Raw genomic sequence first — 26,020 nt, 5'->3', positions numbered from 1 at the left:
ATTTAGACTGGCCACAAGCAGGAGCAGCACAAGGGACAACGGACATGACTCAAGGGACTTGAATCGCTGCCCTTTGCCATGCTTTTCACAGGTAACTACACCTGGCATCACCCATGGTCTTTTTTATTTTAGTGTCTGCCACAGCTGAGACCCAAACACGATTTCCATTGGCAAGTTCAGTTTGGGTTTGTATTTTTTAGCTGATTATAATTCTTCTTTGGTGGCTGATATTTGAGAATCGCTTTTGTAGCTGTGCAGTCTTTTCCTCTGTTTTCTTCTGTTTCCTGCTCTTTTTTTGGCCTCCATTCTTGCAGTGCAGTCGGTTTGCTGTCAATAATTTGTGCCATTTTGTCTTTTGCAAGTAACTTGCCCTCAGTGAGCATTAATCACTGCGCAGATATGAAACGGCCCGCTGTTGACATTGAAGGAGTAAGTTAGGCAGATGCAGTCACTGAAAATATGTTCATAATGCAGGTGCGTTCCCTTCCATCCTGCCAGCTGCCTCACGGGGAGTCAGCCCTGAAGAGCCCAGCTCTCCCTGTCCGTTCTCATCATCTTGCTCCAGCCAGGCCCAGCTCAGAGCACATGTGCCTACACGGGCCGCAACAGCAGGTACAGGGGACGCAGAGGGAGCGAGGGTTCATTTTCCTTCCTTAGACTTGCATCTGTCAGGGCTCAGAAACCCGCTGGCCAAACCCAGGCAACAGAAGGCTTTTATTTGTTCCCAGGTGATTCTGAAGGCTTCCCAGGATAGTTGGTCCTACAAGGTACTGCCAGGTTCATGACAAGAGGTTGTGGCATAACTGGGTGTGCAAGGAGAGTGTGGACATGCTGGTTGTATACAGCAAAAATGATTCACCTCTGACGGTACAAATTGTTTTGATCCTGCAAGATCCAAGCACCGCCAGTGAAATTCTTTCAGAAATTGTTTCTTTCTCTGCCACCTGCAAGTTACTTCTTAATAAAAGATACAATTCTGTTTAAAAAGCAAAACTAGGGTCCCCAGCTGAAGGAGCGGATTAAGAAGCAAGGGGTGACAGAACAGAAGAGTGTAATTCAGATCAGCTACAACTCTGTTGTAGGTCACTCACGAGGATCCTTCTTTTCTTCAAACTGCTAACTGCCACTCTCCTGGTGAGTGTATTATGCAAGAGAAACAACCTACAGTTTCTTTCCAAGGAGTCTGTATTCACATAGATGGACTCCATCTTTATACACTTAGCTTAGTAGAAATTCCATTTTTTTAGTATTGGCATAGCATAGACTGTAATTCCCAGTTAAATGCAAACAGAAGTTACACAATAACAAAATTACACTTAGAGAACTTGGAAAATAATAGTTTCTGTGCTTTTTTATGTTAGCAGTCAGCACTCAAAAACATCTGGTAATTTTTTTGAAAGAAACAATGCACTTCCTGCCTTGTAGTTCATGGAAAAGCAATTGTTGCAGTTTCCAAAGTATGCATTGTTAAAAGAAACAGCTTCACAAGTTCAGGGACATAATTAAAGACAATGAAAGTTGATGGGAAAAAAAATATGAAGAAACATCATAACAAAAAGAGTGTAACAAGCAAGAAAATGACTGCGACATAATGGTATGTCATATCTTAGAATTCGAGGGCATAATAAAATATGTTGGCTGAAAATATGTAGAAGGAAAGAACAGTTGGAGACCAGTGTATTGTGAGCAATAAATATTCATAAAGCTTAATGTACAATTCATATGTAAAAATGAAGTTCACTGACTCCAAGTACTTAGCAAATGTACAGATTATATAGGGACTGATGTGTGGGGTTGTCTGGCACTGTACCAGCGTTTTTAACTCTTTGCAGCTCAACACAAACAGACATGCACACACACACCCCCCAACTTGGGCAAACTTTCTGTAAACTTCCTGCTATTTATATCATCATCATAAAATTGGCCTTGATCTCTCTGGCTGAACTGGTACCAAGACTTACAAGGAAATCACAAGGAGTGTATGAAGAAGTCTAGGAAGGAAGCAGAGAGTCATGCTGACTTTGTTACAAAGCTTAGATGCACAGAGTTCAAGGAAGCTGTGTACCTTGCAGAGGCTTATACGAAAGTTACCCAGAGATTTGTTCACATTTCTTGCATGATTTTTTAATGCTTTTTTCCCCCTTGCAATACTTCTACATTATAGTTGCTTTTTACTTCCAAGCCAGTGTAACTACCAGTATTGTATTATCTGTTTCAAAATCAGGATTGTACTCATTGCAGAACTGTAAAAAAATCGGTATTCCAGTGGATGTGTAATCAGCTGTGATAACATGAAGCACTGATACAAGATTTTGTAGTGATACTATCTAACATTCCTTGTGTTATACAAGACTTAGCAAACTTAGCAAATTGTACAGTATGCTAAGTTCTCAAATTAAAATTTTGCTCAGATTGAGCCAAGATGTAAAATGTTAAAGCTCAAGAGCTGTAAAACCCTTCAGCTGCAAGTTGATTGGCATTGTAATTTTAAGCTCTGTTCATAGCTTTAGGCATTTTCAATTCACGCACTTTGTATGAAGATAAGTTACAGAAAAATGCAGCATGAAAGAGTCTAGCAAGTATACAGGGTAAAACTAGCCGCCTAAGTGCTTGCACATCGAATCACTTGGCCACGGCAAGTATTACCGCGTCCTGCTTCAGCCTTTGTCAGCCACAGAACGACAAATCCATCATACGCTGCCTGCAGAGAGAAGCCTGTCATTGCTTGATTAATTTTGACCAAGGACTCCCAAGTCTGAGGCAGTCAGGCCCTTGGCAGCATGCTCTGAGCTGCAGGCCTTGCCGTATTTACCCCATTAGGTGCAATTTGCTGACAAATGTTTATCAGGCAAATTAAAAGAAAGGAAACAACCACCATGTCATCAGCTGTCCTACAGAGAGGCCCAGGCTTCATGTCAAATGGAGAAGACAAGCATATGATAGTTCCAAAGGAGCAAATGGCAACTCTTACGAAATAAAACCATATGAGACCACCCCAAGTGGAAGATTCCTCACAAGGCAAGAGTCAGGAGTAACTGTATGTCATAAAGGTAACCTGCAAACTAAATATTCAGATGACTGACATAATTTTGCATTCTGATGCATGCAGTTCTTTTGGTTCAAGGTGTCTCTTGAGCACTTCTAGACTCCAGTTTCTTGAATGCAGAACCTTTCTGTGCTGTCCAAATCCACCTATGCTGTTCAATTATTTTGCAGTATCTGGCGGCACACTCCTAAAAGGAATCCCTGCAGCCCTAGCACTTTGAAAATGAAGTATTTATGCTTGATATTGGATCCTTTTGAAAACTGAGCCTTAATGGCTGCACTGAGTATATGCCTGTCGTTAAAACCTGGCATCAAGTGTAGGATATGAATGCTTGAAAATGAGGCCTCAAGTCTTGCCTTGCTGTGGACAGGAACCATAGGACTGGGTGATTATTCCTCTTCATTAATGCTAGGTTGTTGGGTTGAAAAATAATATTGCCCTCCACAGTGCTTAGTCTAGTCCATAGATCGAAACGGACTCCACAGTCCTTTCAGGACCCCTACTAGGTTGTGACAGGAAAGGAAGATTTGCTTTGGTGATGTTCTACGTCCTGTCAAGATTGGGCTTCACTTGTGCCTTCAGCCCTCATCTTTCACATCATTTCCACTGCCTGTCAGCTGGGATTCCCACTTCAAGAAAGTGCGGAGCCAGCATGGACTGTTCAAATTTGGCAATACCTGGGGTAAAAAACAGCTGCTTCTAAGCTGGAATCACATTTGAAATTTCAGAGGCAAGTTAAAATCCTGGAGTTCAAATCCAAGTTCATATTTGAAAGTTCCAGCCTGACCATCTCTAGTTCTGCTTTGCTTCCTGTATTTCATCCCACACTGCTTTCTACTCCCTGCCAGGATGACTGCAGAAGAACTGCTCCGAGCTAAGGAACTCCAAGAAGCACCTTTACCAGAAAGTGCTGGACCCAGCAGTGGATCGTAACCCTTCCACTACAGTATTGCCAGTAAGTGTGTAAAAGGTAATTCACATAATGATACAAACTAGTTTTCATTGCTGGGTCTCTTTCAATCCTCTGCACTACTAACTGGGTAAATGTGGAGGTATAAATACTCACGGGTTGAGGCTGCCCTGAGAAACACTTGTTGTAATCTCTAATGTCATGTACAATTTGTTTGCTTGGCTTATCTTGTTGCTTTCACAAGAGATGTTATCCAGAAGAACCACCTTCATAAGATAAGATTGGCATTAGCACAGAGGATTTTAATCTCCAGTATAAAGGACAGCGTTCTGTAGTATGTGCCTCTCTGTAGTTTCTCTCTTGCAACTGGACCTTTGTCCAGCTCCGGCAGTTCCACAATAGCAAGAACATTTTCCTTTTATACCCCGCATCCAACCTTCCAGTACAACAGGCAGCCTCTGACTGGGGTCAGGTGAGATTAGGAATTTCCATATTGCTTTTTATGGAGTGTTATCCCAGAGAACTATGCAAAAGTAAAATGCTGGAGGCCTGTTTAATATTTCACGGAGTTGCCTGACATGACGTGTCAAATGATAAATGCGAATAGCTGCAGGGTCATTCAAGTCTAAGTGGGTTTTGAAACGCTACAGAAAATTAGAGGATAAAGTTGCTATTAAGAGCACAAGCTTGTCATTTTTATATGTATCATAATGGTATGTGGAGATGGAGGTTAAGTCTCACCTTTTGTCTGCAGAGAGGGCAGGTTATTGCTGCTAACCAGGGACTATGTTTCCAGTATGTGATCAGACAGGAGCCTACCAAAAAAACCCCAAAAAAACCACAACAACAAAAAAATAAAAAAAAAAAAACAAACAAAAAAATAAAAAAAAAACCCCCACAAACAAAAAGGAAATTAAGATGCATGAAATATATTTGAGCATATTTAATGTTTACAAGGAAGTTGTCAGAATTAATAAACCCTCTTTCTACAACTGCCTCTGAAAGTAAATGTAATTCTTTCATTTTAATACATAGTTTTACTCTGCAAAGTGACTGTGCAAAACCAGAGCCTTAGCTCTTCTATGCTGGTATATACAGCCATGCATGGGCTTCCTAAGAGAGACTTTGAGTCAGTTTCTTTTCCTGTGGGTAGCATCTTATGCTTGAAGCTCCCTGGATTGTTGTTGAAGCACTCAGGACTACAGGCACGCTTCAGAGCGCAGTGCTGGCTGCTGTGGACAAAGGCAGCACATAAATGTGGAGTTCCTCCAGAGCTGGTATGGCTTTCAGGGGTTATGAGCGCCAGTTATGCCAGATAAACCAACGTGCACAGCCAAGGGACAGCCTGGGCATGCAGACTCCCGGTGGCACAACATGTATTTTGGTGATGAAGTATCGTACAGGTATCAAACTGTATTTCAACTCTGTTACCCTTCTGGAAATGCACAGTTCTGGAGGAGTGACTTGCTGCATTCTGTTCAATTCTCCTTACCCAGACAACTGCTAACTTCTAAATACAACATCCCGAGGTCTCAGGTGTGAAAGAGGGCAGAGTCTGAGGACAGTAAGATTAGAGGGCACATATAGCTGACAGTGGTGGTTGACATACATGAATGTCAGTGCTGGCACTAACAGCAAAACCAGCAAAGCACAAATAGCATCTAATCAGAAGCAGCACAGCTTGACTTTCAGCTCCCGGGTGCAGTGTGCAGTGTGACAGGTCAGGGGAAAAAAACGAATCAACATTTAAACTGATCAAATTTGACAAGGACCCCAGTGAAAACAAGCAGAACGCTGCACTGCCATTTTGTTGGAATTGTTTTATTGCCTTGGAAAATGCTCTTTGTTCTTAAAAGTAATCAGCAAGTAGTTTCTTGTAAGCGGTATTATAACAAGGAATCTTCACGTGCTTTTTAGCGCAGGGTTTTCTGTACCCACCCTGTCACTGAAAAGGGGATTATTAGAGAAACCGTGTTTGAAATCAAGTATAAAAATGTTCATGATGCTATCTGTTACATCTTATATACTCAGACTAGGGATGTTAAATTTGGCCAAAAGATATTTTTTATGAGCCTTGCTCTGGCTTGTGCTTCTTCCTTTTGTTTTCATTTGTGTGCAGGGTTTTGCTTTATGACTCTTCTATTATGTTTCCGTATCCAGACCAGTTGGCTGGGCACATGGCTGTGTTTATATTTAAATCCCCATGCGGTATGTATATACTCAGTCTGGCAGCCAGCTTCCAGCTTTTGCTTGAACTTTCATGTTTGACAAACATCACACCTGACTCGAAGAACCGCTTTGACCCAGTGGGTCCAGATCCCGTATCATGATCCACATGGCTGCATTGCTGTGCCTGTGCTCAGTCTCAGCAATGACAACGGGGCACTGATGGATCCCATAGTTCTTCAAGGGCTTTTAGAAAAAAAAACACATGGAAATTAAAATTTGCTGCATGCAGAATCCTTTGTTTAGTAGAACAGGAAAGGAAGGACTCCTCTGAAGTTGACCTATTTGGGCTTCAGTGAATTTTTCATAATATAGACAAAATCCTGTTTTAATCTGGCCTGCTACACAACCTTCTGAGGGAGTCTGTAGGTTTCTCTAAAATACCTCTGTGGTTATTGTTAATTAGAAAGAAATAATATTGCTCAAGGATCGCTTTTCAGTTGAACTTCCTGAACATATGGTTCAAACTGAAGCTGAAAAGGAAAACTTCAGGACAAACTGTATGAATTACTACTAATAATAAAATCAGACATTTTTTATAAGTCCACATTAATCTTCTTTAAAAGCTCTGGGTTGACCACATTTTTTAAATAAAACTTTTACCAGAGCGGAATTTATTAAGAGAGCTCAGCATTGCCTTAGCTCTGCTCCACAGGGCATCAAGAGAAGTTTTATTACCGATTTCAGTCACAACAGACTTAAATCTACACAGAATGGTTTTGATAAGCCCAATGTAAAGTTTTATTGGTTTAAGGCATGAAAAACAGACATGTTACAGAGGCCATTTCTACTATATAAACATAGTCATAACATATATAATGCATTGCACTGGAATCAATGCTTCAGAGTGTGAATGGTGATGTACTTGAGGAAACTAAAGCCCAGCTAAATTTATACAGCTAATGATAATAAAATATATCAAGTTTGTGTATGGTTCTTCTCCTCTGCAGATCTCAAAATAAAGTAAAATATCATTATGTCATATTCACAGATGGAAAAGGGAAAATTAACCAGGCTAGCAAAAGAGGAAAGTTGATGATCTTTGTTGTTATGTCTATCTTTGTACTTGAAATTATTAACTATCACAACATTATTTGAAACACGTTTTGAGGCCATACACTTACCATTTGTCCTGGAGTGAGTTATATTCAAAGCATCCTTTTCCTGTATGTTATAAAACACTATTATGAAAACATGAAACAACCTGAAGTATTAAATGGTGTCGCTCATGAGGTAGATGAGCCCTACAAAGTGTCCCTTGCTGTTGGTGATCCACTGATTGGTTGTGGTTTCAGAGCACAGAGATAGCGGCAGTGGTGATAAGGAGTTGTGCTGTGTGAGTAGTCATTTCAGTGTAGAGAAAAATGACACTTCCTAAAGATAAAACTGTGCTTTTATTGCACCTGCATTAACAACACAGCCCCTTGTTCTCCGTTGTGCTTAGGTCTTTTTATAACGCTCTTGCACGGTGGAAGAAGCATCAATGGCTTGTAAATGTAACTTGCACTTGCTTTAAGGTCTCTGTAAAATGCCAGCGCAGTAGAATGGAGCTTTATGGTTCTGACCAGTGTCTTCTGATGTGACTTGCGGTGGCAGTATCAGACAGTACTGCCTCCCGCTGCCTGCCTGCCCCTCTGCCAGAGGCTACTGGTCTCGTGCTGCACAGTCGCCCTGAAGAACCTTCATGGGCAGTTTCAGCCTCATCAGAATATGAACTCCAGTGCTCTTCTGCCAGCCATGCTGTGGGGATGACAGCGTTCAGCAAGGAACCTGATAAGCAGCTGAAGCAATGAGGTTGTAAACTTCACCTGTAAAGTCAGTGGACGATGTATCTCAGAGGTCTGAGAGAAGTAACATTCAGTCCAAGTATGCTGGTGGCCTTATCCTGCCACCTTTCAGAGCAGATGCAAAACTCACACTGGCTCTAGTGCAGAATGTGGGCCTTAGAAATACTGAAATCCTCTTTATAAATGCAATTATGAACGTAACTCCCTCCACTACTCTATGCTTCATCCTTGTATTCCCTGTGAAAAATCATTTAAATTTTGTAATCCTCACCATATGGCTTAGCAGCCTCAAAGAAGGCATTTAGCAGACACATTTATCTAGAGAATTATGGTTTTACTTAGATTATCCAGTGACTATAAATGCACAGGAGGGGGACAGGAGAGCACACCATGGGTAGCCTCAACAGAAGGACCCTCTAAATCTGGGTCTGTCCATTTCCTGTTAAGACAGATGCTGGACTGGAGCATACATCATGATGAGATGTCTTTGCATATTTTTCTCCTGTATGACCACATGGGTTTACTTGAAAAACAATAAACAGATTATAAGAACGTTTATACACAACTAGAAACTCACTTTTTCAATTAATATGTGACTTTCAGTATATATTATTTTAGTTGTTTATAAAGCTTTTATAGGACTACAAACCAATGTAATTATGCCTTCATGCTCTAGATCACTTCTGTTTTATTTTAGACAAATGTTTTACACGGGAAACAAGTCTGTTGAACCGAATCAGACCTAAGTCCAGTGTGTCTTACTCCCAGTTTTCACCATTATAAATACAAGCAGAGTTAATTTTATGGGATAGCTGGATTTTTTTATTGCTGCTGATTAAAAAGACAAGCTGTCTTCTCAGAAGTGAGTTCACACTTGAAGGTAAGACTTCCTGGTTTTTATGTCTTGAGCTTTCACAGTTACAAACTGTATGATTGTTAGACTGTTGATTTTTGTAATAGGTTTTTTTTTTTCACAGTTGAATATACATTGTGTGGTTTTCTGGTGCATTTTACCCATTCCATGAGTTTATGTTGTAATTTAACAGTATCCTGTGAGATGATCTGTTACTTCTTGTCATCTTAAGACTTCTTTGGTATTTCAGAAGTGGCACATTGTAGATGTGAAAGCAATGAGCAAATAAAAATACAGTTGTTGATATAAAGATGGGACTTCTCCTGCTTCTAGTGAGAGCACTTACGTTAATTCCAGGGAGAGGGGCTTGGTCCTGGTTCTTACACAGGACTTGAGATTTCTGTTTGAGGAGTGCTTTATGTAGTACCCTGTATGAACACTGCGCTGCCAGTCCAGAGAACTTACCACAGAATAGATGTCCACAGTTGGTTTCTACTGGGAGACAGATGGGGCAGCTGAAGTCACTGTGATTACTATGTTGCCAAATTTGGAGTGACCTGGAAGAGTAGTAGTACAGAGTCTTCAGTAAATTAGTATTTTGATTGACATATTCGGTTCATTAATAATAATTTACTATTATTAGCAGAGTGTCACAGAAACTAAGTATAGCTGTCACACAGAACTAATCATTACCGTATTTCTTCCTCCTTTGTAGCTATGCCTATCACTTACATGTACTAAAATCAAGTCCAGTGTGTTCTCTGCCTTCCTTGGGTGGCAGAATGGTACTCTTAGTGTATGCCATAGGCTACATAGCAAAGAGACTCCTTTATTTAAGTAAATAAATTGCTTCCAATCAATCCTTCCCTTTGCTTAGTGAAGTCTATAATTAAAAATAATATTGAGCTTTGTTTTTAGAGTGGGAAGCTAAGAATTCTGTAAGCCTCTGAAATGATAAAGAGGCATTTTAAATTCCAAAGTGTATTATCATATTTCTGGAGGGGAAAGACTGAAGGATGTACGTTAGTCTTCCAGTCTTTGCTCCTAAATCATTGCCTGTAAGCAGTAAAAGCCTGTTTGCCAATATATTCATCTATTCCAGGATGGCTTGATACAACTGGAGACAAAATAGCTGTTCTTGTTATTGATTCCTTACCACATGGAAAGGTTTTGCTACCTTTATTATGATGCATTAGCTGGTCTGTAATGGATGATGGACCTGCCTTCTTAGTTTTAGCACACTGTGGAGAAACTTACATCTGACCATATGTTTGACTGCCGTAACTACGATGAGATTAGTCTTTGAAGAAAATGTAATAATGGTGTGGTTAGTGTCCTTTCTTTCTCAAGATAAAGTTATTTCAACGTTTCTATCAGTCCCAGAACCAGAGGAGCACTTCTGAAATTGGGAGGGAGCTTCCAAGGAAGTTCCTTTATTTTAAGGCAGCATCTTGAAGGTTATTGACTGTCCTCCACTGCCTATGCAGGCTTAGTGAGGTTTAACAGGAGACGGTGTAAATTACAGCTTTAATTTGTATTTTGATCAAAAAATTATGAACTTCACATGTTTCTTAACGATCACAGAGGTCCAGCATTATAGGGAATGGGTATTATTTTTGCATTACTGAAGTCAGGCATTCAGATGAGACAATGGCGTATTTTGAGATTACAGTATCACTGTATGCCTGCTGTCCCTTGTTGCCCGATTTGGATTTTTTCTTATTTGTTTTTCATATACCTGACTGGCACCTATCTATTTTCCAACACCTGATTGGTACCTGGCACCTGATGACAGATCAATGAATACACTTCCAAAGATCTGATGTATTTATAGGAGTTTTTATAACAAGAAAATTGAATAGATTCTGTATTTTGCATGTCAAATACTGGAAGATTCAGAATTAATTTGAAGACTCAAGCTCATTTGACAATAGACAAAGATATTTTAAAGTAATTATTTTTTCTAATGTAGTATTTCTAAGAGAGATGCCATCATCCAGCTCTGCCAAATGAGTGTTCAGGAAACCGGGTCTCTTGCCAGAGGCATGTCTACAATTATGAGTTCACCAAATCAGTAATTTTAAATCAGCACCTTTAATACCAGTCCTTCCTTCCTATAATGAGGATCTGTAAATTAGAAGAACTGGAGGTTTTAAAACAACACGCCATAACTACTGAGAAAAGTCTTTCTCCTTTACTTTTTGTGAAGTTATAAAGGTATTTGTTTCTGATTCTCAAAAGAAATATTTCAGATGCTGATGGCATTTATGCTGTTTTCAGATTAAGATTATCTCCTACTGAGATAACAACCACACAATAGCCCAACAAAGCTGGGATGAGTGGATATGAATAACTTAAACAGAGCAACGATCTGATTCCAGTCCAGTACACTGACACGTGAACTCCAAATAAGCAGGTTTTAACACAATCCTAAAAATTCATATGGCACATCACATTCCTAAATTTTTACTTCCCATGCAGTAGTGGTGGGGTATTTGCTGATTCAGAAGAGCATTATTTCAACTGATACAAGATGCAGTAAGTTTTCATCAGCTGAGGAACTGCCCTAGAGCAGTTGTGTTTATAAACACTGCATACATGACATAAGCTGATTAGGTTTCTACTCTTTATTTGTGCAGAGTAATAATACACACATATCTTTAGCTTGTCTCATACAACAAAGGGAGCCAAATGTGTTCCTGATTATGCAATAGATACCAAGTCACAGGAAACCCAGCATTCCCAGACCATAATCAATGGAAATTCTGAAAAGCTCTCTTGCCCTTTGCAACCTCAAGAGGTTTAAACTGCTCCTGTATTTTGTATCAGAATGTGTTGTACAGTAATTAACTTACTATATGACTCCTAGGGGACAAATGATTATAGTTTTTTTCCAGATGACTCATCTTCTGCTGAGTTACATGAGCAAGTGCACAGAAACAGAGTTTGTGCTGTTTAGAAAATAGGAAAATTGAATGTTGATGCATTGCCATATGATACCAGTCCTGGCTGCTGAGGTAAGCTACGAGGTAAAGGGGCTGGAAACTCATCAGCTGAGTGCAGGTCCCTGTTGAGACCTTGAAAATGCTCAAGCTCTGCTCTCACAGCACTTCAGTTCGAGTTAGGACTACGAATTTGAGAAAAGACCCAGACAATGACCCTGCACTAACAACACTAGGTGAAGGATATGTGCATGTATACAATGAAGAAAAATCATTCAAACCCAGTACCACAAAACAGGGGGGCTTTTTATTTTCTTTTTCTTTGAGTGACCCAAGGTGGGAAACTCGACCAGCTCTTGCAGTATGACTAACAGGTGGCAGATTCAGAGGAAAAAAAAATAAACGGGCAGTTCTTTACATATGCAGTTAAGCAGTGGACATTCTTAGGGATACTGGAAATTTGAGTTCAACAGGTGCTATGCATCAAGTACTATTAAAAGCAACGGTAGCACCTGACTGAGGAAGTTCCTGAACCATAAATCACTAGATGATGAAAGAGTATTCTGGGGAAGCATCATTAATGTTTCTTTATTCTTCTTTAGGCATCCATTGCTGCAGAGAGGGCAGATTGCCCTGGTTTTGAACTGGTATAGCCATTCTTAACAGAGCATTTTTTGGGGGAAAAAAAGAGACTTGGGGTCACCTTCGGCAAAGACATCAGTGACTTAGCCTTGTCCTGAGTAGACAGGCTAGGAAAAACATGCCACATCTTTCATTTATTTTTAATAGATTATATGCACATAATCAAATTTCTCATTTATTGGGTCTAAGAACTCAAAATGGTGTTCAAGTTGACTTTATCCTGGTTATAAGGGGACCACCCAGCTGGACCTGATAGAAACAGAAGACAGATGATATCTGACATAGCTATGAGTCTGCCAGAATTAATTTACCCGTTTCAAAATCTTGAGCCAGCCTTTGAACATTTGAACTAGCAGATTGAATTAGCAATTGAAACAGTGATTATGGCAGTTAGTATTTTGTGTCTTAAAATAAATATTTAGTGTGATTGCATAAAATGACAGATTTTTAGGGAGCTTCCTCTCATGCAGTAGTTCTACATGTAGTTACAAACAGCACAATTAAAATTGTCATTTCAGTTAACATTTTAGGTGGGAAACTCTGAGAGTGCCCATAAAAGCTACTATTTCATAGCCTTGTGTTTGAATCTTGGTTCCTATCTCCCTTTTGAAAATCCCAGGCCTGGACAATGCCGTCCTGATACTGTGCAGTACTTCTGATGAATAAAACGGGGGCTATGGAAGTAGTTTTCTAAGTAGCATACTGAAATTAGGCTCCTCTGCCAGAAACATCTCTGCTGTGGGAGAAGTGAGATAAACTTGCATCATTTCTCAGGAGAAGCATCATGTTCTAGTACCTTGATTAGCTGCAGTCAGATTAGAGTGCCACAAAGCTGGCACAGAAGATCAAGTTGGGAAGTTCCTTCAGGATTCATACTGCTCACACTGGTGAAGTTTGAAATGAGTCTGTTCCCAAATCTGAGATGGAGGGAAACTGAAGAATTCCTCATACTTTAAAGCCCCACAACTCCCATTATGTTATATGAAGATACCCCAAGTCAAGATTTTCCATACAATTTTCTTAATTTTGAACAGCTAATGTCAGCTTTTGTCTAAGAGTAATTTTTAAAACCCATAAAATATTGGTGTTTCTAAGCCATGTTCATGGGAATCATGCTACAGCCAGAATGGGATGGTAAAATGTATAGTCCAGTAGAAGCCAATTTACTTCATTTGGTGGAAACAAAACAAACAAAAAAACCCCAACAACAAAACAACACACAACCAAAACCAAATTCCAAAGTTCAGAAGCAAATTATTGTCAAAACCAGACTTAGACTCCAAAGATCCAGAGAAAGCCTTAAACTCTGCCACCTCAAATTTTAAGTACCGCAATACCTATCTTGTGGGTATCTTCCCCATCATGAATTCCCTACTCCAGAGTTAGACTCCTGAGCACCTTATCCAGCACAAACAGAGACTGAGACAGGTAAGGATTATACCTAAATCACCCAGGCCAAGTACTGGAGATGCCTGCCACTAGCCAACAGTAATATTAAACACAGGGCATGTCTCAACTCTTACGTTGTAAAGCTGGGGACCCAGCATCCTCTCAAATGCACCAGAGTATTCTTTGAAAGAACTGGGCAGGGCTCTGAATTTTCAAGAGGTGGCACTGGTCACCTTTTAATTAATTCTCAGTGGTGAAAGCCATCACCCACATAGGGGATGCTGGCATAGTGCTCTCACTGACCAAATTGGTTCGATCACCGTGTCCACCGAGAAAACCCTCACCACCACACCAATGCACATCAGCAGCAGTTTTCACCAGACCATGCGCCTAAATTCAATAATGGACATAAAGTGACTCCCTATGTAAAAAGTACAGAAGGAAAATGAACGCCTCCAGGTTCACGAACTAGCAAGAAGAAAGCTGAATGTACTGTGACATACATGCTTATATAAGACAGATGACTTTTGAAGACTTTGATTAAGATTATAGGGATTGCAATGGATGACGATGTATTTTATGTCAAATTTTAAATTTGCTGGGTGGCAAAGACTATGGAAAGTTTATGTGTTTATTTTTAAATACAGTTTTAAGTTTTTCTAAAATCAGGCCCTTATGTTTATATTCCTTTCTCAGTGAGCACCACAGCTGTTACTTGTTTTTGGGGTCAGATTTGCAAAAGAATTCTCCATGTAGGTATCTCATTAGGGGCCAGGCTTTGAAACTGTTCAAGGCCAGAAGCTCCCTATATAACAGTCAGATTTTTGAAAAATAAGGAGATCTTTTCAAATCTGGACACATCTTTTGGCTTAAAATGAAAGCTGAGCATTTCAGAAAATAATTATAGTACAACTCTGCAAAATCAAGTCTATTGTACTGAAATACAGCCACTAGATTTGATAAATGTTTAATACTTGCATGCAAAATGAAAGGCGTGATCACGTTGTTGATTATGAAGCCAGAAGCTCCTTGGTATAAACCTTTATCTCTCTGATACACCTCAGCTCACAACATCTTTCAGTTCTACCACAAGGAAATTTAATTTTAAAGCATTAGTGATGAGTTCATTCTCATCAACATGCTTGAGCAGAAAGAATTAAAGTTTAAAAAGCACTTAGCAGATTCAAGTGCTAACAAATATTTATTTATGTTTCCATGAACATGTGCCATTATTTAGAAGTAAAAGAGACCTTGCTTTGAGGTTCAGACTTGTTAGGAAGGCATAATACTGTGTGACCTCTTGGTCAGATTCCTTTGATAGGTGAGCAACTGCTCTGTGCCTCAATTACAAGGACAATTAAGATGATCAGGGAGGATACACTGGACAGCTCATTCTTTGACAATACATATTTATCCTAATCACAAGGCAATTAAAAACATGACATATTTTAAAAGGAAGAATCAGTTCATGTAGATTTTCCAAAAGTAATCTCATGATTAAAAGTATAAATAAATACTTTGGTTATTTATTGATATCATTCTAATGAACACTTCCTACCATGGTTCAGAAGAACTACACAAAGTTGGGCTTACCATTCCTCTTTCCAGAGATGTCTGAGAGGACCTGAATGAGTTACACCAGCTGATAGTGGTGGTGTAAAATCATTCATTAAGGCCAGCTACGTGTCTTTGTCAACTTAGTTGCTCAATGGCAAGGATCTGTCAGGTTTTCTAAATTATGGTTATGAAAGAAATGTGGTGGTTTGGGTTTTTTCCCCTCATACTGCTAACAAAGCAGAGGACTCCTGGGAAATAAACCCAACAGCCCTCCCTTTCTAAAACATTGTAGAAATCTCCCTCCAAAAGATGTTCAACATAATTGAAAAGATACTTGAACCTAATTTAAAAATTGCATTACTATTTTTAAATATTAACTTGATCAAGGGCACACTACAGGTATTTTGATCATCTGATAGAGTAGCAGCTTATCAGTACTGTTGTAAAAGGCTTAAAATTTGCCAGACACTTGTGATACTCTGGAATTGCATAACTGCAGAATTAGATTGTGTAATACAATATTGCCAATTGTCAAGTAAAGTGGGGAAGTTAAGCAGAAAGTCTAACATGCTAAAATAATTTTAATTGATGGGCATATATACATGGGACTTCAGAAAGGCTTGACTTCTGTAAGATGTCCTCCAATTTAATGCAGCAAAATTAATAAGGAAACCTGTTAAGGGCTTGGTTTTTGTGCAGTGTTAACCATCCTGATCCTGATTCAACAAGGCATTGAAGCACATGCCTAATTTTCAGCCCTCAGGTAACACATAACCTCTTATGGAGGGGTGGAACGGGAGTCAGTAATATTGGAACAGAAATACACTTAGAACAAAAATAATGCCCCTGGCATTCCTGCTGAAGCACTGATAAGCTAAACAAAGCACTTTTCAAAGACTAATAACCGGATGGGATTTGTAGCATAAACAATGCTCCTTGTTAGTCACCAGACCCCAGGGCATCTTTCTCACTTTGTTACAGATAAATTGGCAACAAATGAAATGCTGTATGTGATTTCCTGCCCTGGGTATGCATGTGTGCTCGCATGCTAGTGTGATAGCTGTCATTTATTATTTATCCAAGTATGTATACAATTCTACAGTGACATTTAATTACTTATTAAAGGTGCCAGACTGACAGATGCAGAAGCTGGAGCTGTTACTTTATCCACAGAACTGACACAGTCTAAGCAGTAGCATCCTCTCCTGGCTGTTCTATTAAAGTGCTTTGCCCCAATGTACTCCCCAAATATCTGAGCACAGCTCCTTCTCTCCAACCTTTTCCCAGCTACTTTGCTCAATTTAACTCTGTTAAATTCATAAAGGCTGCTAACAAAGATGTCATTTATTCCTGTGATTATTTTAGACAGGAATGTTTATACACTGGAAAATTGGTCTGAACACATTAAATCTGTTTTAGCTAGGCCATTTGAGCAATTGATTAGTACTAACTCAAAAAAGGATCTGAATGGTTTTAATACAGAGGTAAGCTCCCCTCTAACTAAATAATAGCAAAAATATTATAAACGTTTTGTGAAGATGAAATGAGCCCAGATTTCCTTCTACTTGCCAGGGGCTGTATGCATAGCACTATGGCTCTTTTGCAGACGTTATGCCCTTACCTAACAGACACACTAGTCTTGGAAACTGGATGCTAAATTCTGCATTGTTTCAATAAGCTGGATTTGAGTTCCATTTTTTATGTCACTCTAAACCTATTATTGCTCAAGTTACCATTACAGTTCAAAGCACTTCCCCCTGCCCCATGCACAGCTAGATGCAGAGCAGCAGAGAATATGCAGTCTTCTTGCATTTCCATCAGCACCCAGTCTTTAATGGGGAAAGTGAGACTCTGTTAAGCTTTACTCATGGAATTTGACCATACCCGTTTGCCAGAGAAAGACTGTTAAATAATAGCAGGTTCCCTTCACGTAGCTCAAGAATATTTTGAGAAAGATCATAGACACAATAAAATTATAATCTATACATTACATCAGTAAAACCATGATTGCCCGAGGCCAGTTACTCCTATTGCCTTGCCAGCCTCTTTGGTCTCAGCACATGCCTGAAAGTTACAATCCCAGATCCATTTAGTCTAACTGTAGGTTGGGGGTTTTGGTGCTAGATCTTTGATTGAGGCTTTAAAGCACAACTACATTGCAAGTGATACTGTTTGCTGATAATAAGCTTGTCATTTTGGCTTTGGAGTTTGAGCTGGCAAACACTTAGTGCCCAAGTTATTTTGCATAGTCGAATAGTCCCATCAAAGCCAACAGGTCTGTTCATGCCAATCACTCGTATTATTGCATTATTCATTCCCAATTTTACAAACCAAGTTTCTTATTCTACTCTGCAAAAGCCTAACTAAAAATTGGGCCTGAGAAATATAAAGATGGGATTGAGAAGTATGAAGATGTGAAATAACACTTCCTAGCAATGTTCTGAAGCAGGGCCTACATAATGGCATTTGACACAAATCAAGGGGGGTTTGACTGAGGTGGAGTTTTGCATTATGCACTCCCAGTGTGTCCCAGCTGTGACCTAATTCCATCTTGGGATGTAAGAGTGGTGGCTGCTGGATACGTAGGCAGGCTTCACAGTGTTCTGCTAAAACGAGGAGCTAGGCCATCAGAACCGCTGTGAACCTGGTTCCTATGCAAGAGCAAAACATACCAGACCAGCTGTCAGTGAAGAGCATCAGGAAAGCAAGACAGAAATCTCTTTAAATGGAAACATAAGCAAATGACTAGTAAAAACAGGCAATAATAACTTCTATCTTTAAAAAATGATCCAAGTGCAAAACGTAGTTTTGTTAGAAATGCCAATAAAAATAACTGCAACCTCCCTGGCACTGCTTAGAGAAAGCAATCTGTCAACAAGAGACTCGACCCCCCTGCTGTAGGAGTTGGCTTTCACTCTGGAATATGCTGTATCAAGAGAACCTTAAAATATGAAAGAAAATGTGTTCAAAATTTTTAGGCAGACGGAGACTTATTTTCAAAGAAAAAAAGGAAAATCACATTCATATAAAAATGATGGAAAATCTGAACTCAAATCTTGTCAGGTGCATGCTAACTAGCTTAATATAGAAAAGTTGTGGTATCAGAACAATATATCTCATGCTTTACATACCTATAGCGCTATCCTACTCTGCGTAGCTATGGTTGGGGTTTAGACATTTCTGTGTTATTTTATAGCAAGTGATAGCTACAACATTTTTCACCTAGTGTTTCTATTTTTGATCACTTTCCTTCTCCAACTAAAGAACACTACTTAAATACTCCATTTAAAATCATGTATTTTAGTAATTTTCCCCACCAACTTATAGATGTTGAGAAAGGAATACTCTTTAATGACTGTTAATTTCCCACTTAAAAATAGTAAGTTATTAACGTTTTATTCAGTGAATCTTCTATGCTGATGATAATGCTTCTGAAAAACAAGATAATAGTATAAAATAGGTATAATGGGATGCAGTTTTGAAAATTATTTTGTGTTTAGGGAGATTACCAGAATTAGTTTCTCTGTCCAAGACTACATACAGTACCCTGGCACAGAACCAAGCTAAAGGGATTACTTCTTTTTCGAAATAAAGTTTGTGATTTCCCTGATCCTGAAACTAAACATGCTCATGAGCCTACTCATGGAGTAATCTCAGACTGCGGTGAAAACTGGAGGTATTTGGTGCACAATATTAAATAAGTGCAAGGACAATCTCAGGATCAGAATCTACAAACCAAACGGTCTTCTTGGGACACAGGACCACCTACCAAACCAGCGCCTTAAGAGTTACAGCATTGCCCTGCCTTTTCAGTGCACCTGTGGAAACAAGATTTGAAAGTCTGAATGCGGATTTGCTTGTGACAAATAAGTCTCTGTCACAGCTCACATCCTAGTGCTCATTTTCTTGTTAAGGCACCAACTGAAATTGTATCTGAGAAATTTAATATATGTGAACTTGTAAAGCCAGGAGCTGCTACCATGACAGTGCGAACAGTTCCATGATGTCAATTAACGTCAGCCAGCTAATACTGGAATTGCCAAAGCCCACTTTCGCTTGTGACCTTGTTCACTGAAAAAGATAAGAGTACTAAAATAGAAGTGCAGATATCTGTGAGAAAGTAAACAAAAAGCCAGAAATAGAGAAACATAGATATGAGATTGACAAATGTTAGGGAAACAACTAAGGCAGTGATAGAGCATGCTAGGAGGAAAAGTTACAGTGACAAAGTGAGGTCTCGTTGAGGAAAAATGTTGTCGTAGAGGTGTAAATATTTTCTCCTGCTGGAGTCACCATTCATAAAAGTTCCTGAATTTGAGGTGTTTCCCTGAGGTAACTGAGGTAGATCATTCCTTAAAGATGTTAACCATTTACTCTCCTGCTCTATGAAGCCAAAAAGTACCGTTACAAAGATCTGGTCACAGCCTTTTTTTATAAACATAGGTAGTTTTCCACCTCTGACCTGCTTTGTTTCCAGTATAGCTTTTTATGGAATTTAATGAGATATCACAACTTCTGTTATAAGCTATATATAACTTCTATAACTTATAAATAAGGCTCTGTGGCATTATTTCCACCTTTTTTCTACACCCCCCACCCCCCAGAATTACATTATGCTAAAGCAGAGATAATCCATCATTATTTGCATTCATTTTTTCTAGTTCTTTAAGGAGTGACCAGGTAAGGTACTCCTCATATAGTCTATCTTGTATTTTTCTTTTTTGACTCGGCAAAGTCAATTTCCTTTCCCCAGGAAAACTGAGAAACAGTGGACTGGTCAGAAATATTCACATGCATAATTTCAAAAAGAAGCCACATCTCTGCAGAGCCTGTGGCTCTGAAGAGTCCTAAGGCAAGCTGTTTAAAAATTGTGTCAGATCAAGTCCAAGCAGCCTTCCTGTCCAGTCAGCTCCTTTCCCCTTCTCTTGCTAATAAAAGATAAAAAACTGTCTACAGGGATCCTGCCAGGTTTTGTTTATTTTCTTACATGTGAGATTAACAATAGAGACCTATTGCAATTTAGTATTCTCTGTAATAAAATGTGATCTGCATAGCTCATTAGCAATATTGTTAAATTAACTTCTGTTTCAGTTCATCAATACTTACTTCACTGACATACGATAAACCTTAACTAACATTTGTAAAGTACTTGCCATTTTTTCCTGAAACTGCTATAATAGATATTATTCTGTATAACAGGTGTACATGCATTTGTACCCCATATACACACTGACAGTATCACATGGGCTAAGGTAACTATACCTGAGAGTCTGTAACCAAGGTCCCCAGAAATTACTCCAGTCAAAACTAAATTCATTGTAAAACAGCCTTCCTAGTTTTAATGAGATGACTATTTCTTACCACCATTAAGTCTGTGGGGATCAAAGAAAATGTTCATTAAGATGTGCTAAAAAAAGTGTAAAGAAGAGCATAAATGGCGCAGGAATTCCAGGAATCCCACTGGCTTAAGCAGTCTTTTATTAAAAGCGAGTGTTCTCATAGTTGAATGACTTCCAAGAAAGGGCCTCAAGTGATGAAAGTATTTCCATCTAATGTGAAAATACTTGAAAGATGCTTATTCCATGTGAAAATATTTCTACCTTTCAGAAAAGCCTGAATACAAGACTCCTTTGATGAATACACTCTCTTAAAAAGTATTAATTTTCAAAATTAATATACAAAATATCCAGAACTCCTACTATTTTGATAATGAATAGATAATAATTACTTTCATCTCCTATAACAGTCAGACAAAATATTTCAAGAGTATTTAACAAAACAGACACTTAAGTTACCTAGTGAAAAATTGTACACGCATCATCATGACATTGCTCCCATTTCCCTCAGGGCATAATTGACCTGGAAAGTACCATAAAGCCTCTTTAGAGAAAAAGCAATGGGATCTCCTTCAAACACAGCATAGTAGCCAGTGATGTTGGCCAACTGTGCAATATAGACATATGCTGTATACCCTGTATCTTCCTACTCGCCTAAAACACCAGTAGCAATACCTCCTGCCCCCAACAAAACCCACAGAAAAGCATAGGCACTAACACTGAAACAGTCACCTACCCCAACCATCAGGACTGTCTCTTTTTACTGTTTCTGGTTTTAGCCTTTCTTTCTACCTCCTCGAGCTGTTCCTCTCAGGAACTAAGGAAGTAAGCTGGTATCACGTGCCCAAACAGCTCCTTTTCAGAGTATGATTTTCTCTGTACTTCCGCCTGCCCTGGCAGTTACATGTCTTGTAAAATGCAACTCATGGAGAGATTGGAAAGCAATAATGAAGTCATTCCCTCCCCGCTTTAACACCTGAATGGAGTAAGCAAGTGATTGCTCTGACTCCTACAGCTGACACAGGTCTCTTGGGCAACTTTCTAAGGAGCCTGCAGGCCCTGGGGCTACAGCTGTAATCTCAAGGCTGTGAGTGCTGACTGTTAGTGACCTCCTGGTTTTGGAAGCCTGGACAATCTCTTGTGCCATCAGGAAACACAAACCTGCGTGAGACCAGCAAGGTATGGGTAATTTTTAGCCGGTCAAATAATGTGAGTTCATATTAACGGCTTTTTTCTTAATATTTTATGATTTTTAGGTGTTAGTTATGCTAAATAATCTTTATTTGATAACAGTAACTTCTAAATTGGACACATTTGAGAATAAACAGATAGCCAATGCCTTTTTCGTGACAATATAGTAACTTCCAATACACATATAGCTTGATTCTAAAGGAAGTAGGAATGTATATGCCAGGAAGATGTAAGAGATTATGACAGGATGTGAAGGGACACGTGGCCCAGAGAATACAGCATGTATCAAATCAGTTTGTATTGTGTAATGATTAACTCAACACATTTTGGCAATTGGTGAGTTTCTAGTTTCTACATTTGAAAAATTCAAATATGCCTCTGTGCCACAGAACATCATGAGGCTTATTTAATGCTTCTAAAACTTCTGGAAGATCGTTGGGAAGTGCAGACTTCCATAAATTACATTAGCTACTAAATATGACTGAAAAAATGGTATTTTTCATCTCATGTATTCTAATGGTGAGAAACATGCAAGTTACATAACTAACCACCAAGTGTCACTGTTCGGTATTTTTACATTCTGACGTCTTTGTTCCCAAGTGCTCAGAAAATCCCTTTTAGATGCAGTCCTGTAGATTAGTATTTTCCAACAAGAATATTTTTAAACTACAACAGACATGCATATCTGCCACACAAGATATGGGAAAACTCAAGTGTCTGGATATGTGGCTTTCTTGAGCAAGCCACCAAATAATGTCTGAACTAAATATTGTTCATATTATTGAATATAATAATGTAAGACCCATTGAAAATAAAAAATCCTTAGGAATCAGATTTATAAGCCTAGCAACTTAACTTACTGTAGCAAATGCCATTCTTTTTTGTTAAGGAAGGTAGACAGCCCTTACTGAAAGACTGCCAGATGCTTTGTCAAGAAGGCAAGGGATTCATTATCAAAAAGAGTGAACACATTTTAATTAAGTTCCTGTTGCGACTAGTACTTTAACATGACTTTTAAAATGTAGTAACAGTGGACATTAGACATCAGGAGACTGAACTGCAGTCCTGGCATGAGGTGCCAAGCTAGTCTTCCCCATTTCTAGAATGTTAATATAGGTCATAATCTTTGATTCACACAAAACCAGAATTTGCTGACACACATTCATGTAAGCTGCAGCTCATGAAGAAATTTTCAGGCTTAAAAAATAAAACCAAACCACTTGACTCTACATAACTTACATAGCTGCCCTTCATCTGCCCCACAGCAGATCTCTGAGCATAGTTTGCCAGTGCTGTTGTGTTCCTTGTGCCCCTGTGCAGCTGCAACTTGAAAGATGTAAAATAGCTACACAGATTTCCGTATGTACTTGTATTTTGTTTTTTTGTAGAGTTCAGTATGCTGTAAACATAGCTTTGCTTAGAAAGATCCTTGCTGTGTGCTAATATGAGTTTATCTGGGTGAGCACTCAGTCATTTGGAGTCAGCTGTTTGACGTGGATGCACCAACCAGGAGTGCATGGGTCAGCCAATCTCTTCTGACATAACCCCAGATTACCAAACCTGTGTAGCCTGCCTTGTCTTTCAGATGAACGCCTCTCCCACAGATACCAGCCAAGCTCCCTGTGCTATCGACAGTCTGTAATACCTTTCCAGCATAGCCATCCTATATAAACAATATTTTCCAGATGCTTTTGAATGAGGAGCAACCCTGAAACAGGGGTCTTAGCCCTCTAGTAGAAAGCTGTTCTCTGCAGTAGTTTTTGCATGTATGGAAAACAACCCCACCGAAACAGAGTATGTTGTCAGGGCCCCAAGTGCACAAACAGACCTGAATGGCCTCAGTTGGTTGCCTCCATCCACACGTGCTGCCCTGGCCCACTCTATTTAAGCTCAGCCTTACGCCTTCAGCGGAGTCACAGTCATGCCTGTGCCTGGTCATGGACTCCACTGATGTGGACTTGTGACCTGTGGACTGAATTCCCAGCTTGACCTCAGAACTGCCTTGTTGCTGTGCACCTGCCTGGTGATCATGGGACTGTGCCTGAACTCTGGCTGCTCTCTCTTAGCCTGACCCTGACCGGCGGGTTACCTTCCGGGCTTTACCTTGTATTTGCCTCATCACCATGAACTTGCCTGATCATCTGAACTTGGGGTTGAACAGCCCTGGCCCTGCCTGCTCGCCTTGCTTGGATACTGTGGGATGAGGCCCTGGCTGGTGAAGCCCCTGCCCCACTGGCTGCATTCTCCCTCTTGGCTCCATATTCCCTAGAAGGCAGTGGGCTTTTGCTGCTCCCTGGCTTATTGTAGCATAAACCCAGGATAAAAAGGAGTTGCCTGTAGACACTGTATAAAGAAAACAAGTGTGAGAGGTTGAATCTGCAGAGAAAGAACATACGAAATCAATAACTTGAAATGCAGAATTATGTTTCTGTGAAATGGGACATAGGAAACTGGGTGAAGGTTGGTAGTATGTGACACATGCTATGATGTTCCTGAGAGGGAAAAGACATGAAATTACAGAAAGGAGAAACAGTAAGCAAATAATGAGGGGTAAAAAAAAATAAAATTAGCAACAGCTACCATAAAAAAGCAAAAATATTAAAAACCTAAAATGAGCACACTCAACAGTACAAATCCTAGCACAGAACTCTGTGGGATTTTATAGTAAAAGCTTTTATTCCTTACTCTATTTTTCATAAGGATTTCTGATAATCTTTCATAGCAATGAAATCTCTTTAAGAACCTTCGGTGAAGGAAACAGTCAAAGGGTGTCCAGAAATTAAAGTCTACTTTCGAGCTTTTATCAATTCCAGACAGCATTATAAGGAGAAAAAGTCATGTAAATACTGTCCACGTCATCCACCACGATTTTAATCTCTGTGAGTCAAAGTAGAATCAGTAACAGAAAATTAAAGCATGTATCTTAAAGCAGGATAGCCAAAAAAGAGTGTATGATGCCTATAACAGCTATTATTCCAGTTAGTCAATTCTTAGACTGACCTAAACACTGATGTGTTTAATGCCATCCTGCACATTTCAGTAGGAGGCAATGTAAGAATCTTCAACAGAATCAGCTAACAAAAAATAACTGTTCAACTCAATTAGTAAAAGAGGCTGTTGGAGAGAAAAGTTACTGAAGGTCTTGTGCTGAAACAGCAAAGGAGACAGAGTAATCACATCTTCCTAGTGTAAGGTACTTAAGTCTTTTCTCTGGGGTGTGTGAGGCAGGGTATTCAAGATCTGAACCAGGCATACCCAAGATCTGATAAAATAAGGAAGGTTTTTTCTATGAAACAAATATAGCAGAAGAAAGCAAGTTTTTTTTTTCTGAAACGGACCAAAGAAAGAAGTACTTTTACATCATGTAGTGAAATACCAAAGATGAACATGCATGGTGCCTGTCTGGTGGTGTTTGATGTACTGTGCAGGCAGTCATTACAGGGCTGCCGGTGAGCCTGGGCAGCATGCCCTGCACACTGCCAGGGGCGTGGAAGCCTTGCTGGGCAGGAGCTCAGCAGCGGCCCTCGAACTGCCAGGCCTCCTTCACCACCCGGGCTAGCAGGGTGAGCACTGCCACCCGGGAGACGCTGGGCTCTAGTGGGTTTTGGCTGGTTCTGATAACAGCCTATTAGGCTAAGCAGAGGGGAAAAAATGGCAGTATGAACTAAAAAGAGGCAAAACTGCCACTGACCTTCTCAATCCCACCTGTGCCACTGGGGGCGGCATATTTCCCCCCAGCCTGGAGAATGTGTGAAACAATTGCTCACCAGCCTCATGCTTAAGGGCCTTCCATTCTTTGCCTCCCCAGAAGGACGAACTTACATTTTTGCCTCACTTAACGACAGTATATTTCAAACAATTCTGTATCCTGCTCTGAAAGCAACATTTGTGGCCGGTACAGGCACACTAACCTACCTACACGTTAGACACAAGTAAGCCTGAGCCAGGCCAGCTGCTCTTCACCCCGTCACCTCCACGCCAGCGCCTGCGACCACCAGAAGGCAGCCGCGGCCCGGGCCGCCGGCGCGCGAGGAGGCAGCGGCCGCCATGTTGAGGCGGAGCGGCGCCTCCTGCGCGGGTCCGGGGCAGCGGAGGGCAGGCAGGGGCTGCACCAGCCGGCTCCCCTGCACAGGCCCGGGGC

At 40.0% G+C, this 26,020-nt stretch overlaps 1 protein-coding gene across 1 annotated transcript; it reads right to left on the bottom strand.

The window, feature by feature from the left end:
- Nucleotides 1-23: 23 nt before the first annotated feature.
- Nucleotides 24-25,676, bottom strand: LOC308071768 (E3 ubiquitin-protein ligase RNF170-like). The gene is given in 6 exon segments (XM_080407696.1): nucleotides 24-3,017; nucleotides 3,922-4,192; nucleotides 4,195-4,222; nucleotides 4,698-4,771; nucleotides 9,288-9,379; nucleotides 25,571-25,676. Coding segments are annotated over 6 exon segments (753 nt in total). The 5' UTR covers nucleotides 25,606-25,676; the 3' UTR covers nucleotides 24-2,764.
- Between the last annotated feature and the right edge of the window lie 344 nt (nucleotides 25,677-26,020).

Source organism: Falco punctatus, assembly GCF_963210335.1.
Source record: "Falco punctatus genome assembly, chromosome: 11".
Classification (NCBI taxonomy): Eukaryota; Metazoa; Chordata; class Aves; order Falconiformes; family Falconidae; genus Falco; species Falco punctatus.
Note: the sequence above shows the minus strand (reverse complement) of the source record. Positions and strands in the feature narration are given on the sequence as shown.